General features: G+C 46.3%; 1 protein-coding gene across 1 annotated transcript in view; it reads right to left on the bottom strand.

Annotated features, from left to right (window-relative positions):
• DOCK1 (dedicator of cytokinesis 1) overlaps window positions 1–17,532 on the bottom strand; it is a 1,358,032-nt gene that overhangs the window by 1,022,965 nt on the left and 317,535 nt on the right. The window contains exon 20 of the mRNA XM_086922569.1: window positions 16,056–16,145. Coding sequence (XP_086778695.1) covers window positions 16,056–16,145 — 90 coding nt within the window. The remainder of the gene's footprint in view (window positions 1–16,055; window positions 16,146–17,532) is intronic.

The raw sequence follows: 17,532 nt of genomic DNA on the forward strand, positions 1-17,532 counted from the left end.
GGAGCGTCTGAGGTTCCGTGACAATCATAATGATTGTTTTTGACTCGTTCGAATATGGACGAGTTTGGTATCTATGAACCGAAAATGACGAGTTTAGTGGGTGTACGCGTTTTCGCTACGCTGGCCTGAACCGTTCGTCTTATTCATGGGTTTCTCCATCTGAACCCACGGGTTCCATTTTAGATACGGCATCCATTTTGTCTTTTGCCCTCAAGTAGCCAACGAACGGACACTGTCCGCTTCGTGACCCTGGGATTCCCAAGCTCTTGCGGAAGACACGTGTTCCTTTTAGGGTGTCTTTATGACGAGGGGGATGACACTGCAAAGGCAGATGCCTCCGCTCGAGGCTCATTTTGCCGTGCCGGTCTATTGTTTCAGCCGTGCATGCATTAGGCACGAATCCTTTGATCCTGCAATCGTGCTTCCGATATTGCCCCCTACACTCTTTTTCAATCTGTTGTCTATCCCTGTTTTCTTGCACCGGTTTCTGTCTCTTTTCTTAACTCGTTTACAGCCAGAATGGAATGTACTTAATGATGGGATAATGTACTTTTACAGTTGGGAACCGGCGATGCTACTGTAATTATGTTCCGGGCTCCTGAATACATGAAAGCGACCCTTCTGAAGTTTACTGTGGGAACTGAGTTGTAACCTTTTGTTCGCCATGTTGTGCTATGACTAAAATATGTATAAAACGAGCGACCCACTGTTGCAATTCGAAGCAGTCTCCTAGAACCTACACATGCTGTGTTTCTTGCGACTTCTGTATTCCCTGCAGTAAATAAACCTTGATCTTTGACGCCGAAGGAAGTGTCCCGTGTCTCTGTGATTTGTACGCCGGAACAGGTAACCCACGAAGGTTTCAGGTGTTGTCCCCTGGCACCGCTGGGCCTTAGAATAGCCCAGTCCTTCACAGGCAAGGTGAATAAAGTCCGCACCCTCACACTAACATCTAGCACATCTGTCGTCATCTCGAAGTTTGAATTTGTGTAGCTTGGCTGGGGTGTAATATAATCTGTGTAAAAACTTATAGTGGATAATCCTCAAGCGACTGCTTGCTGTGATATTTTGTGTCTGTTTGCAACTAAATTCCCACTGGTCGTCTGTTAGCGGACAACCCAGGTCTCGATCCCATTCTAGACGAACTCTTGGGGAGTCGGAAAGTGGCGAGAGCTGGGCCTTGCGATAGAGTAGCAAAGTGACTTGTCTGGGGGTTCGGCTTGTAGAAGAACCTGGAGTGCGAGTAGCGTGGGCGGCTCTGCATGGAAGGCCGGGTAGCTGCTTTCGCAGTTTGCCCAAGTCTGATATACATAAAGAGCTCCATAGTGGAGGGTGTGTGCGTCCCAGGTATAAGTCGCCCCAGGTGGAGAAGTGCACATTTTCTAACATTGACTTGCATTGTAGTTCATTAGTTACTTGGAGGGTGGGATGATGGAGCAGATGCGCTCTGGGGGAGTACAGCATTGTCACGCCTAATCTGTCAGCTATCTTTCTCCAGTACTTGATAGTGTTTGCAACTGTAGTGGAATCCTGTGAGGCAAGTACTATGAGGGGTAAGATCGTACCTCTTTTCCACGAGCGACCCGCCACAAACACTCCACTATCCCTGCAAATCGCCGATGGACTAACTTCCGACGTCGTTGAGGGTAAACACGCCCCCTTGTCCTGTGTCCTTGCAGGAAGAGGAGCCAATCCTGAGCTTGGAGCCGGCGGAAGGGGACGGACTGACCCCGGAACCAAAACCACGGGACCAGTAACAAAAAACAAGGATCAGAAGGAAGCGCGCACATCCGGATGGAACAAGGAGGACGAGCAGGAGAGCACGAATGACGAAGAAGACGAGAAGACCCTGAGACAAGCGGAGGAAGCTGTCGGCGCCGAAGAAGACAAGGAGTGGAGCGAGGACTGGTGGTGCCCACCGGAGGACGCAGGGGAGCGGGCCGCAAATATGGAGAGTTGCGGCGGAGCCGGTGATTCCTCAAATAGGGTAATTAGAGAGATCAGGAACCAGGGAGGCGGGTGGTGAATGCTTGTTATGGGTGGGATAGGCAGGTTCGGGTTGTACAGCACTACGTACGCACTCCCCTGAATCCTCACATGCCCACATAAGCACCATAGATGCCCCCTCTTCTTCCCTCTACCATCTCGGTAAAATTTGCGAATCCCTCCGTATGACTCCCTTTCCTTGACATTTACACATTCCCTACTTCCCCATGTGTGCACATCCCTATAACACCAACCGGGTGTGGTGATGGAGACCACATAGAGACAATAGCTAACGGCTCCTTCTTGTTTCTTCTCTCATGTATGAACCTCCATGAAGCCCACCACCGTGCCAAGATTCAAGCCAGGAGAAAAGCTGAACAATCAGCAACAACCAGAGGAGACCCCCACAAAGTAGAAAGAACCATCTAAAGGAAGAGAAGACCTGGAGTTTTGGGTTACTTTTAATCCTACCTATTCTTCCCAATAAAAACACAAAAAATTGCACACTAAATCCAGCCTCCCGTCTGTGTTTCCAGCCCACACTCCGCAAATGCTCACAGATCCCGATCCCTTTCTCTACCCCCTGCGTACAAGAACCCAGAAAGAGGGGTGGGGACCATGTAAACCTCCTCGACCACCAGATGAGGCATGAAGGGTGGAGGGTGCAGCCAATATACAGCGAAGTGAGCATGCACACTGTGGTAGTATAATTCAAAGTCAGGGAGTTCAAAACCGCCGTGAGAGAAAGGGAGAGACATAGTACTCAGACCCAGCCGCACTTGTTTGCCTCTCCATACCAGGCAATTTATTTGCGTCCTGAGTGCGGTAAAGAAGTCTGTACCAGGGTTGCAAGGTATATTAGTAAACAAATAGAGTAGTTTAGGCAATAGATCATTTTCACCAGGGATATCCTACCTGCCATGGAGAGGGGCCGTAACATCCGTTTCGTGACGGAGTCAGTGACTTGTCCAGGGTAGTCCCATAATTTTATAAGCTCCTCTCTGTGTCTAGTGACTTTGATGCCTAAATATTTGATCTCCTCCGCCCGGCATGTCAAAGGAAAGTCCATAGGGAATTGAGGCTTTGCGTCAGTAAGCGGGAAAACCGCTCATTTGGACCAGTTGACGTTTATGCCCGAAATGACTCCAAATTTACCAAATTCACGCAATACTGGATTAAGTTTATCTTGGGGGCGGCTATGTAGAGAGTGAAGTTGTCTGCATATAGAGAGGTAAACAGTCTAGAGGGGTTGATCAGGGCACGTCCTTTATGATGATGGCTAATCTTCGCAGCCAGGGGTTCTATAGCAAGCACGAACAGTATGGGGGAGAGGGGGCACCCCTGGCACGTGACTCTGGTAATAGAGAAGCTGGTCGACCTTGCACCGTTCAGGAGGACGGTAGCCGTGGGTTGTTGATATAGTAATTCTATCCACCCTAGAAAGGCCAGCGGCATTCCCATATAACGCAAGGTGCCAATAAGGTAATCCCATTCGACAGAGTCGAATGCCTTAGTAGCATTGAGGAATACAGCGACAGTGTTACTGTCAGGGTCGATGTCATGTAGTACTGTAAGAAGGGTACGGAGGATGTGGGATGTTGCCCAGTTAGGAATAAATCATGACTGGTCTGGGAGTACCAGTCGCTCCATAATTAAATTTAACCTGTTGGAGAGGACTTTAGCCAATATTTTTGTGTCGCAATTAATTAGAGATAGGGGGCGGTAGTATTCGCATTGATTTGAGGGTTTGTTAGGTTTTAATAGGGAGGTGATCAGGACCTCTCTCATAGTGGCCGGGAGACGTCCTTCCTCTCTGGCCTCGTAGAAGGCCGCCTTAAGTATGGGGGCTAGCTGTGTCAGGTAGGTTTTATAAAATTCAATTGGTATCCCTTATGAACCAGGTGCGCGCCCTGATCTCATCTGCATGATCGCGGTGATAATTTCATCTAGTTCCAGGTCGGAGCTGAAGAACTCCCGCTAAGTGTCACCCAGCCAGGCTAAGGCTGTGTCCTCAAAAGAAGCAAGGAGGTCAACTCTATGAGTTGTATACAGAGACTTATAATATTGCGTAAATGTGTGGAGTTGCTCAGGGAGATTCCTATGCATCTCGACCCCTGAGTCATATATTTCAGCCAAATGGCTGGAAAACTGGCTGTCTCACCAAGCCCGCCAGAAACTTACCCAAGCGATCACCCTCGCCGTATTGATGAGCAATATGATATTTGCCATGGAATTTACATTCACGGTCAGCTGCATCTGCGTACTCCGTCAGTTTATTGCGCATATGAGCTTTGGCAGCTTCGTCCCCCCCCCCCCCCCCAGCACCCAGTCTCTGCTCCAGTTGTTTAATATCCTGTTCTAACCGGTTCAAGGTGCGGCAGACGTCTTTCCGTACCCCCCTCCTGCTATACAGGAGCCTCTGAGTGTTACTTTGAAGGCCTCCCAAACAGTGGTCAGGCTAGGTACAGAGTCAACATTACTTTCGAAATAATCCTTAATTTCTTGTTCGATCTCAGTTTTTTTTAAAACTGCATGTACAAGGTGTAATGGATTGAGCCATCAATTGATGTAGGGGGGAATGTACTGTAGGGGGTTAGAGTACAAGCAGCACTGGGGAGTGATCGGAAAAGGTCCTCACTATGTGGGTAGTCTTGTCTATCCAACGGGCCATGCAAACTGATACGAGCCAGTAGACTAAGTGGGAACAAGTGGAGTGTACAGCCGAGAGATGTGTGCCCTCCCTGGTCATAGGGTGTGTGTGTCTCCTAGTGTCCAGGAGGTAGTTGTCTAAGATAATATCAGATCGCTTTTTCTGCATGTGAGAATAGTGTAGGGCAGTGGGATGGGATCTGTCCATTTTGGGATACATAACTGTGTTGAAGTCGCACCCCCCCCCAGAGTAGATGTGTGGAGCCCACAGATAAGATTCACCCCCATTAAGTAGCGAGAAAAGTAGGGTCGTCAACATTGGGCCCATAATAGTTGGCAATAGTTACATCGTGAGAAGCCAATCGTCCCCACATAAGGCACTAACGGCCCTGTGTGTCTGTGATTGTCCCACTGAAGATAAAGGGTACGGTGCGTTTTGATAAGGATGGCGACTTAGAAAATGGTAGAATAAGAGGAGAAACAGAGGTGTGAGGCCCACTTAGTGGCGAAGGTGGGGGCTACAGACGGGTCCAGTTGGGTCTCCTGAAGCAAGGCAAACCCAACATTATGAATTTCCAGGTACCCCAAGATCTGTCTCTTTTTGCAAGGATTACTTAACCCTTGAATTTTCCATGTCATATAGTTTATTTTAGGTTCCAATTGAGTGGCAGCGAATATAAAGAGTAGCAAAATGTGCAGGACGGATACAAATAGTCCAAAAGTCTAAGTGACTGGCTTGTTCGCAATTTGAATTATACATAAAACAAGGGCATACAATACCTCCCCCTCCCACACCGACTTCCCTAACTTTTCAGGCATATAGGCCCTCCCAATTACTACAAAGGAATGAAGAATAAACCAAGCAAAAGTAGGGTATAGGGGGTATTCTCTTGTGGGTGAGGCTAGGGGCACACGACCTGCCATTGCCCTCAGGGTGTTGCACCCGTCTGTCGCCTTACGTCAGTAAGGCAGTAAACAGTGACGGGAGGAGGGCAAAGTACCGGGCGAACCATGTTCATAAGTCACAACAAAGAAGTCAATAGTAGCGGAAGCATGAATAAAGTTCCTTGACGAGCCATACAGACCATGTAGGGTTCTGGCACATCTGGATGGTTAGGCTTATTCTTGCATCAACAATGGAACTGTGATCTGGAACGCACATCAGTTGATGACCTGACTGGCAACGACCCCGGGTGGTTTTTAAGGTAGTCCTCTACTTGTGGTGGGTTTTGGAACTTCTGCTGTTTCCCCAGGTGCGATATGCAGAGGCGTGCCAGATATAACATAGCGCATTGAATGTTTTGAGCTTGGTTTTTTTTTTTGACCTGGGTAAATTTCTTCATGGCGGCTTGTACATTCAGTGAAAGATCTGGATAGAAAGACAGGGTTGTGTTTTCGTACTCCACTTTCTTCTGCTCTTGCGCCAGGCGGAGCACTGTGTCATAGTCTCGGTAGTTTAGAAATCTGACTATGACCGGGCGTGGAGGCAGCCCCGGCGCTGGGTTTGTATGTGTGTATAGGCATTTATATAGCGCACTACTTACCCGTAGGGTCCCAAGGCGCTTCGACCGCTGCGAAACCCTTCCTGGCTTCCCTGAGAGATGGTCCCTTAATGGGTATCTCCAGGGTGAGACCAGGCATCCCCGGCGGTCTGGTGGGGCCGTTAGTGAAGATGAGGCAAGCTAATGCCCAGAGTTGCCGAGTGTGATCGCTGATCAGAGTGGGCACCGAGGCGAGAGAATTATCGAGTCCGCTGACCCTGGTCCAGAAACCTGCCGCGCCGGGAATCGAACCCTGGTCCCGGGCCGTCCTCTGCTCTCGGGTCTGCCGCCTCTAACCAGTGAGCCACACTACTTCACTTGCAGTCAGGGACGTATGTGCTCTCTCCACGGTGAGGTGAGCAGAGAATGCCTCAGCCCCGGACAGTTTAATGATGAGAGTTTCTATGAAGTCTTCCATGCGGCCAGTAATTGAACACACCGCCAGGCCTAGGATGCGGACGTTGTTTCTCCTCGAGGAGGCCTCCAGGTCTTCGTTTTTCTCAGCAATAATTTTGAGGAGTCTGTCCATTTGTGAGAAGTGATGTCTGCGGCTTGTGGCTCCACCCTCTAGTTCGGAGATTTTGCTTTTGGCTTAATCCAACAGGTCTCCATGTTGTTCCAGTTTGTGCACTACAGAGTCCATGCGGGAATTCATTGCATCTACTTTAGCGTCTATTTGTGTGAGGCTGCTTTGCATCGTAAGTAGGAGTGCTTTCAGGTCTTCCTCCTGCCCCTCCCCATGTTCAGACGCAGGCTGGTCACAAGACTGTGACCGAGATGTTTTGCAGGCTTCGACGGGTATCTTAGTTTGTTTCACATCTGTCTTTGCCTATGTCTGAATCTGTAGGGTAGGCTTGTAGCTATGCCAAAGGTGTGTGGTGACCAGACTGCCCTATGAGTGTACACGTGGAGCAGACCGTGCAGTTCAGGGGTGTGTTGACTGGTAAGTGGCTTGAACGGTCAGTGGCGCCTGCTCAGATGATCGAGGGGCGAGGCGAGGAATGGTTCCGCTGTTGTGAGAAGGGCCACCATCGCAGGTCAGGAGAAAAGTGTCATCCACTCAGTTCACTTGCTGACACAGATATGGGCCAGTACGTGCACCCCACATAAAAGGCCGCAACTTTCGGGGAAGAGGGATTTGCCCAGTTACTACAGAACTTGCTACGCCACACTTGTGTCCTCAACGTCAGTGGGGCAGGTTGGAGTGTACGTAGATAAGTTCAGACAGGAATATCCACCTCTACCAGGCAGGCAGAACAGCCATGCAGAGCAATATTAATTTGGGGCGTTGGTAAGCAGAGGGGCCCCAGTCAGTTTCATCCTCAAGCAAGATAGCACAGACAGTATGTGGGTTTATGCTATTCATGCGACGCCCAACCGTTATTTCAAGGAGCGCTGCCCCCGCTGTGGTCACCAGGGACTGCCACGAGTCCAAGCAGAAAAGGGCGCCCAGAAGATTGCAGAGGTGCCCAGCCCCGCGCACAGCAGCAGCAGCCGCGAAAGCAGGGCAGCCCACACGGGGCAGAAGGGAGTCTTTCAGGGAGCGCATTACCAAGCACGCATGCCGCACTGGAAATTCGCTGTGTATTCACTCAGAGAGCGGAGCCTCGGCACGCATATGTAGGCAGCTATCACCGTGAGTCAATCCTCTCTGCCACAATGAGATCCCAGTAGTGAGGATGGGCAGATCGCTCACATTGCAGTTGGAGTGAGGGTCCAGCGCTGTGCCAGGCAGAAATGAGGTCGATGTGAAGGTTGGAAAATGGCGCCGAGCAGCCGCTCCAGGCACTCAGAAGCGGGACACCAACACTGATCTGGACAGATGTACCTCCGCACAGCAGCAACTCCGGCAGGTGAGCAGTAGCTGGGAGGGATGCTCCGGATACAGGGATATCGATTCCGCTAATCATTTAATACAAAAAGTGTCTCAGGATGGGACTGATGTTTGTAGGAGCGCCCTACTGGCAAGAGCCTCACTGGTGTGCGGCAATCTTGGTCGCGTGCCACCTAGCGCTCCCAAGGCAATGTATACATTTACTAGTTTTATGTAAAACCTCCTCAGTTCAGGGATTCTGTTTTATGGCATTATGTTTGATTTACTTTCAGGTGGAGATCTTTATAAAAATTGGTGCATTCCACTCGAAGTGTGGTGCATGTACCACAGAATTTAAATGCTTTTATTGCAGAAAAATGGAAACCACATCACCCCACTGTAGTGGTTGCCCACAGACAATGTACTCTACATAATAAGTGGCGCATTATCTGTGACTAAATGTGCAACCAGGCTTTGATCAATGTGTAGTTGTAGGGCTATACATAAAGGTGTATTGGTGCTACAGCGTGGCGAAGGGCATGTTAATCTCAACATGTGCCCATTTGCAAAGATTGTGCTGTCTGAATTTGGTCAGCCGGAACAAACATTTTTATATATGCGTTGTGTGGGATGGCATATCTTTGCTGTCCTTGGTCAGAGTTGGGCCGATAATGCTCTTGCTCTGGACTCTAAAATTCAAGAGTTCAATATGAAGTATGAATATAAAACCTTATCTCAGCCTTCTATGAACTGAAAGGCTTTTCTTCGTTTGACTTTATGCTCCGGAGCCCAGGAAATCACAACATGGTTGTTGCTAACAGGTAATGGCATAGGTCTCTTCTAACGCTAACGAAGCCGCCGCCAACCTCACCCTTTGGTTATCCAACACCGCTGACACCTTAGCACCACTGAAAAAACGTCAAAACAAACCTGGCAGCAAGAAGGCCTCATGGTTCAACGATGATCTCAAGAAGTCCAAGAAACTCTGCCGCTCCCTTGAAAAGGCCTGGAAAAAAGACCCAACCACCAGCACCAAGGACGCCTTCAAAAACGCCACCCGCACTCACCACCAACTAATCCGAAAAGCCAAGAAAACAGCATTCAAGGATCGACTTGACAACAACGCCCACAACAGCAAGGAACTTTTCAACATCGTCAAGGAATTTTCCAATCCCTCGGCCAACTCCAACGACATCACCCCCTCTCAAACCCTCTGCGACTCCCTAGCCTCATTTTTCCACAACAAGATTGCAGACATCCACAACAGCTTTGACAACCAACCCGGAAACCAACCCACCCTACCATTTGCTGATCATCTTCCCCCCGTGAACACCCTTAACGACTGGAACCCAATCTCCACTGAGGACACCATCCGCCTGATGAATTCCATCCACTCAGGATCCCCCACAGACCCATGTCCTCACCACATCTTCAACAAAGCTGACTCCGTCATAGCACCACACCTCCGAGACGTCATCAACTGCTCCTTCAACTCCGCCACCTTCCCGGAAGACTGGAAACACGCTGAACTCACCGCCCTTCTGAAAAAACCCACAGCGGACCCCACCGAACTCAAAAATTACCGCCCCATCTCGCTTCTCCCATTCCCGGCCAAAGTCATCGAGAAAGCTGTCAACAACCAGCTCGCCGCCTTCCTCGAAACCAACAAATCCCTCGACCCCTCACAATCTGGCTTCCGAGCAAAACACAGCACTGAGACCGCCCTCATCGCAGCAACAGACGACATTCGAACTCTACTGGACAATGGAGACACAGTCGCCCTCATCCTCCTCGACCTCTCCGCAGCCTTCGACACAGTCTGCCACAGCACCCTTCTACAGCGCCTCAGAAACATCGGAATCCAAGGAAAAGCACTTGAATGGATCACCTCGTTCCTCACCGGAAGAACCCAGAGAGTCCGCCTTCCACCATTCAAATCCAAGGCCTCTGAAGTCATCTGCGGCGTACCACAAGGATCCTCACTCAGTCCCACCCTCTTCAACGTATACATGAGCCCCCTCGCGGCCATCGCACGCCATCACAACCTCAACATCATCTTGTACGCGGATGACACTCAACTGATCCTTTCCCTCACCAATGACCCCAGCACCGCCAAAACCAACCTACACGAAGGAATGAAAGAAGTTGCCGAATGGATGAAACAAAGCCGTCTGAAACTGAACTCAGACAAAACAGAAGTCCTCATCTTAGGTACATCCCCCTCTGCATGGGACGACTCCTGGTGGGCGGAAGCCCTCGGAAAAGCACCCATCCCGACAGACCACGCACGGAACCTAGGCGTCATCCTGGATTCTTCACTCTCAATGAACAGACAAGTCAGCGCCGTATCCTCTTCCTGCTTCAACATTCTTCGCATGCTCAGAAAAACATTTCGCTGGATCCCCTCCGAAACAAGGAAAATAGTCACCCACGCTCTGGTCACGAGCCGACTGGACTACGGAAACACCCTCTACGCAGGTACTACCGCAAAACTCCAGAAGAAACTCCAACGAATCCAAAACGCCTCAGCCAGACTCATATTAGACATCCCACGCAACGATCACATCTCTGGTCACCTTAAAGACCTCCACTGGCTACCCGTCAATAAGAGGATCACTTTCCGACTGCTTACCCACGCACACAAATCACTCTACGACATCGGCCCAGAATGCCTCAACTCACGACTGTCCTTCTACACCCCCTCCCGCCAACTACGTTCCTCCAGCCAAGCCCTCGCCACTGTACCTCGCATCAACAAGACCACCATGGGAGGCAGATCTTTTTCATACCTGGCTGCTAAAACTTGGAACTCTCTCCCCGCTTACCTTCGCCTTACCCAGAACCACCTAGCATTCAGAAAGCAACTTAAAACGTGGATTTTTGACAAGTAATTCTCCTCCCCTTCCTAAGCGCCTTGAAACCCTACGGGTATGTAGTGCGCTATATAAATCCTTTGACTTGACTTGACTTCAGAGTTCACTGAAACCTCAGAACAGTAATTTAGAAATGGCTTCTTCAGAGTCTGATCAGACTTTACTCATCTTAGTTGGATCACTTGGCTTCTTCAGTTGGCTAAGATTTCAGACATTCTCTTCTATCTCTGCTGTTGGCTCTCCTGTCAGAACGATTGCTTCTCTCACAATTCCCTTACTCAGTGCATTCATGAGCTCACAATCTGGCATGATGGCTCAAGGTATCCCGTTCTGGAAATGTCACAGTCTAGGCCCATTCTCCAAGGTCCTGTGCTTATGTCAGTGCACTGTAGTGTAAAATCTCAAAGCAAGTGAGCATAGGAGGGGCCGGACTGTGGACACACTTAAGGACAATGCACACAAAGCAGAATTGAAGACAGAAAGAGAAAGATAGCCAAGAATGAGAAATAGGCTGCGGGAAATAAACTATTTGTAGGGCAACGCTTAAAGAGATAAAGGAGAAAAGAATCAAGTATAGTTCACTTTGGTTCATTACAATAGTGTAAAAATAGAGGAGTGAAGTGACAGAATGCCATGACCTTCTGCTGTTTGGGGTCCCTTGACAACATTTAGAATTGATCCTAGGAAGGGTTGGATTTGTTGTGGTAGGAGATGTGACTTTTTGGCATTTACTTTGAAGCCTAGGCTGTGGAGTAGGTTTATAGCTACCGGACTCTGTGCTAGACATTGCTGCCTATTTCTTCTCTTAATCAAACAGTCATCCCGTCCTCCTCTCAGCGTCTCGAGACCCTCATGGGTGATTATCTACAAATGTTTGATTGATTGATTGATCAAGTTATGTGAATAAATGAGTGGCTGCTCTGCTTAGATAAGTGGTCATCACTGCCAAACACTGTTTAAAGAAATATATGGCTGGGGTAACCCCAAAGGATAATAACCTGAATTGGCAATGCTGTCCATTACCACAAACAGTCAGAAATTGTGATGAACAGGGTGGACAGGGATGTTGAAAATGTGTGTCCTTGGAGTGTAACGTAGTCATTAACTCCCCATGATGGAGGATTAGGATAACAGCCTGCATAGTCATCTAATGGAAATGTTCCAATACGATTTAACAATGAAGCAGCCTCAGATCTAGTATAGGGTGGAAGGAACCATCTTTCTTTTGAATGACAAAGATTAGTGAGTAGACTCTCTCTCTGTCTTGGTGCAGGGGCACTGGTTGTATTGCACAATATTTGGCGAAGCGCTACAACCTCTTCTTGTAAGAGAATGAGGTGATCTTGACTGAGGTTGTGATGGAGTTGTGGTATGCTGGGTGTAGTGGTATGAATTACTAATCAGTAGCCTTAAAGCACAGCAGCTAACACATACTGATCTGAGGGGATTTCCAAACAGCAAAGGTGGAAATCTGTTCTCAATCAGACAGGTGTTTTATGATTGGGGTGGAATGGATGGATAGTAACTGCTTGGAAGTGGGCACTCCTTTTCCTAAGCTGCATCTTCCCCTACCCTTACCACAGTTCCCTCTACTGCCTTCATGTGAATAACCCCTTCATGTCTGGGACTTATGAAAAGCTTACTGCTGGCACTGGTAGGACTGCCCCTGACCTGGAGGCGTTGTCTTACTCTCACCTCTTTCCCGATGTCAAAGAAAGGAAACCCTTGGTGTTGTTGACTGTAGTGCTCCAATTGACTTGGGAATCTCTGTGCCTTTCTTCATCTTCTCTAACATTTCCTGCAGTTGAGGACCAAAGAGATGCCCCTCATTGAACGGGATGTTAAAAAGGTGCTGTTGCACCTCTGTGGCACCCTAAACATGAAGCATGATTGTCATCTGAGGAGAACGCTGGTGTTACAGGAGGCACTCATGATATTCACCTTGGTAATAGTTTTTCCCTCTGCAACTAGTTCCTCACCCCTCTTCCTACAGACCTCAAGAATGTGTTTTACCAGGACATCCATTTCCTTCCAATGATACTTGTAGCTTTAGAATAAACCTACTGTGTTAATGCACAGAAGAGATATTGTCAATCTAAGTGTGCATTATATAACGTTAGGCTATTTACTAGAGTGAAATCTATGCCACCTTGGCACAAAAATACATATTTGTTTAAAATAACACAGGTTTCCACTGATACACATTAGTAATCATTTGCTTTTTAAGGCCCACTTGAGGCACAGTGCCCATAAATGTTTTTTTTTTTTAGATAAAGTTATTAACATTCTACAATGTAAAACATGTATACTGAGAAAAAGTGACAACCAGAAGTTGTCATTTAGAATACGGGAATGACAATCTATTGAATGTTCGCTTAATGAAAGGTTGTGCTTGGCTGTTATATACAGTTTTTTATTTTGCAAAAAATTGTGAATCAATGACAAATTGGATGGTGAGACACCTAAAAAGATTTATAACTAATTTACTCTCAGGTGAGCAAGAAATTGAGTGCTCTAAATTACAAATACATGATATCTATTTTGAATAGAAACAGTGTACCAGTTTTACACTGCACTGTGTTTTTGCACGTGTCACTCACAACCCAGGATATGCCTCGTAAGGAAGATTTATTTGTGGATGGCCTGCCTGCATGCAGCATTAATTATACACATGCACCACAATTTGCTCGAGCACAAAAGTGATTTAAACAATTGCACATTCACAAACATCACATTTTTCTCAACCTGTACATTTATTTTGCTCATGGAATTTAAAATTATTGTGAATGTGGTCCAATGAGTTTTCTACACATTTAAAGAGATCACTTAACAGCAACACAGTTACGATTTTGTGCACTCTTAATTAACAGTTAACACACTTTAAAACCATCATCATAAAAAGATTACGTAATTTTGCCATTTCATGTAACTCAACATTGACTCTGGTCTTACCTGGCAGCCTCACTGTTTTAAATATCTGGGGTTGGACTTCGACAAAGATCTGGTTTCCACTCTGAAGATAAATGAGGAACTAACTTTAAAGAAGATAGCTACACTATTGGAAGGGTGGTCTCCGAAGTTCATCTCCTGGTGGGGCAGAGCGGAGACGCTCAAGATGATGACTACTCCGTTGGTCAACTATCTAGCTAGCATGCTCCCTATGTCGTTTTCGGACAATTTTATTACTAGAGTAGACAAACTGTTTGGTAACTTCCTGTGGCGTGGCAAGAAAGCCAGGATTGCACTAAAAAAGCTGCAATTAGCGAAAGATAAAGGCGGCCTGGGCCTACCCTCTTTCAGGAATTACCAGACAGCATTCCTCTGCAAACAAGGTGCCCAATGGTTGACAAATTCCCCTCTCTATACTCCGATATGGATCAATATTGAGGAATCCTTAGTAAATCATGCCCCTCTTGCATCCTTCCTCACTATGGACCTAAAACATTTACCACACTCCAAATATATAATCCTGAATACTAGACGGGCGTTACTTAGACTAGACCTCACACACAAAACAAGGTTAACATTCACTAGGTCGTCTTTCTTGTCCTTGTGGGGAAACCCCTATCTTAAGCATAACGTAGATAGACTGGGCTGGGAATCATGGTCCGGGAAGGGCATTAACTTAGCAAAGGATTTGTATGATGATAAAGGTCCAATCCCGTTCTCGACCTTGCAACAGAAATATGACCTTACTCCGATGGAATTTTATGAATTCTTGAAAATCAAAGCTGCTCTGACCGCTCGTAACTTCTCTCCCTACACCCCTTGGTTAATACTCCATCTCCCTCGATTTATGTATGCGGGTCACTTTGTCTCTAGGGTTTATAAATTGTTATTACCTCTACCCACGAAAGCTCATAAAAAGGTGGAATTGAAATGGGAGGCTGAACCGAACCCAACGGGAATATGTTTTGATTGGGAAATAATCCATAAGGCTGCTCTTACCCATAAAGTATCTCCCATCCTATTCCAGACAAAATATATGCTTATAAACCGGGCGTTCTGGACTCCGGATAGACTCTTTAAATGTAAATTAAGAGACTCATCAACATGCTGGAACTGCCAGTCAGGTCCAGGGGATCTTGCTCACATGTTGTTTTACTGTCCTGCTCTAGGAGCTTATTGGGATAGAATATTCGACTGCATCTCTTTCGTTTTCAAGATCAAACCTGCACGGTCCTTCGTATATGTGATCTTAGGAGCCCTTGACCCGCAGCTGTCAAATGATCAAGACCGCCTGCTCCTGGACTTAATGCTTACATTGGCCTGTAAGGTGGTTCTGTGCAAGTGGAAAAGTGCGCATGAGGTGCACTTCAAAATCTGGCAGGAGTGGTTATCATTCCTGAGGGGTGCTAGCAATCCGGCACTTCAGGCATCTACATGGAGGCCATCAAATAAGAAGCTGTGGAAATCATTGGACGCCTCCTCTTTTCACTATAAGCCTCCCTGAGGCAGTCGCTGTTGTACTGTCACGTTCCCCCTGCAGTATTTGAGAAATGCTCTATTTGTTCTCCTAAGGGCCCTTGCCTCTGTATCCATGCACTGAGCGTTATATATGTACTTGTACCTCAACTTAGCAAGCAATGTCTTACTTTATTTTCATATTCTTTGCTTTTGTGTAATTGTACATCGCTAAATGTATCAGTCATCTCTGTAACGGAAGAATTATTGTACTGTGTTTCTTTTGCTTTCTTCTACTTCAATAAAAATGATTTGAAATTAAAAAAAAAAGAAACTCAATTCTCATATAAAAATCAATTTCTTTCACTAGGCAGAATCGGAGGGAAGTAAAGGGTGATTTACTTAAAACAACGATAATGATGGAATCTTCAAATCTGAAATCAGAAAAGTTTGAAATATAAGCACCTCAAAAACACGTTTATGCTATCCTTCATAGATTTAGTAGGGTGCGAGTTGCCAAGTCATTTAGAACAGTTTCCATCCATAAAATCTCTCTCCTCAACTCAGGCTCAATGCATTCATACAGTACTTTTGTCATCAACCTGAAGCTAAGCAAATGTGAAAATAAACGGTAACAGAAATTGGTACTGCATAAATAAAAAAACACGGAGGCTAATGTGAGTTGCTAATTAGAAGACCCTGCTGTTAAATATAAAGATATAATGGATTTATATAAATCACATGAAAATTCAATTAATGCTGTTAAGGAAAATAAATTAGATTGCTTACCAAAGCATCAAATACTAGTGTGTCAAATGTTTCACACTCTGAATTTTCCATCATGATGTTAAAAAGTGCATCTAGTGTATCCTGCAAGAACTGGAGAGAAAGATTTAGTTATCAGTAAAGAACATATGCCACTTTTGAAAAAAAGAGGTAAACAAATTGTTGTTAATTAATTGCTTTATTAAAACATCTCACACAAGCAATAATAATGCATCATTGTGTTACTATTTGCATTAATAACAAGCATTTGCAATGCAATAGGTCTCGCATTAGGAAAGTTTGAGCTATTAGTATTGTAAATGACACATTTTGTGTTTATGTGTTGGTTTTGAAAATAGCGAAATTAATAGCTTTGTCATTTACAATGCCAATAGTTTTAACTTTCGCAAATGTGACACCTGTAGCATTTGTAATGCAATGTGTTGTATTTACGTGACGTAGATGTATTGATATTACAAATAACAATGGATTTTTTTTTTAATAATTAATACTTAAATAAAAGTTATTGTAATTTATATTGGCAATAGCTTAAACTTTTGTAAATAACTTGTGTGAAGATTATGTTCAGTGTATTTTATTGTGACGAAAATCCAAGAACAGAAGGGAAATATTAACATCTTTTTGAGACATTTGTAATAAAGCTTGAAACATTGAGAGAACATATTTGAACCAGTTGTTGAATGGTTGCACTGATTGATGCTGTGGTGGCGCTGAGTGATGCTGTGGTGGCGACAAGTGATGATGTGGCATTCAGTGATGCTGTGGTAGCGCCTAGTGATGCTGTGGTGCCCCTGAGTGATGCTGCTGTTGTGCAATAGATAGAGTGAGGGCCATAGATAGCTAGAGGGAGGGCCATAGAAAGCTAGAGGGAGGCAATAGATAGCTAGAAGGAGGGGGAAAGATAGATAGAGTGAGGGCAATAGAGTGAGGGCGATAGATAGAGTGAGGGCGATAGATAGAGTGAGGGCGATAGATAGAGTGAGGGCGATAGATAGAGTGAGGGCGATAGATAGAGTGAGGGCGATAGATAGAGTGAGGGCGATAGATAGAGTGAGGGCGATAGATAGAGTGAGGGCGATAGATAGAGTGAGGGCGATAGATAGAGTGAGGGCAATAGATAGAGTGAGGGCAATAGATAGAGTGAGGGCAATAGATAGAGTGAGGGCAATAGATAGAGTGAGGGCGATAGAGTGAGGGCGATAGATAGAGTGAGGGCGATAGATAGAGTGAGGGCGATAGATAGAGTGAGGGCGATAGAGTGAGGGCGATAGAGTGAGGGCGATAGATAGAGTGAGGGCGATAGATAGAGTGAGGGCGATAGATGGAGTGAGGGCGATAGATAGATTGAGGGCAATAGATAGATAGAGTGAGGGTGATAGATAGAGTGAGGGTGATAGATGTGTGTGTGTGTGTGTGGTTGTATGTGTGTTGTATGTGTGTGTGTGCGTGGTTGTATGTATGTGTGTGTGCGGTTACAGAA

The sequence above is a fragment of the Lissotriton vulgaris genome, chromosome 5 (assembly GCF_964263255.1).
Source record: "Lissotriton vulgaris chromosome 5, aLisVul1.2, whole genome shotgun sequence".
NCBI lineage: Eukaryota > Metazoa > Chordata > Amphibia > Caudata > Salamandridae > Lissotriton > Lissotriton vulgaris.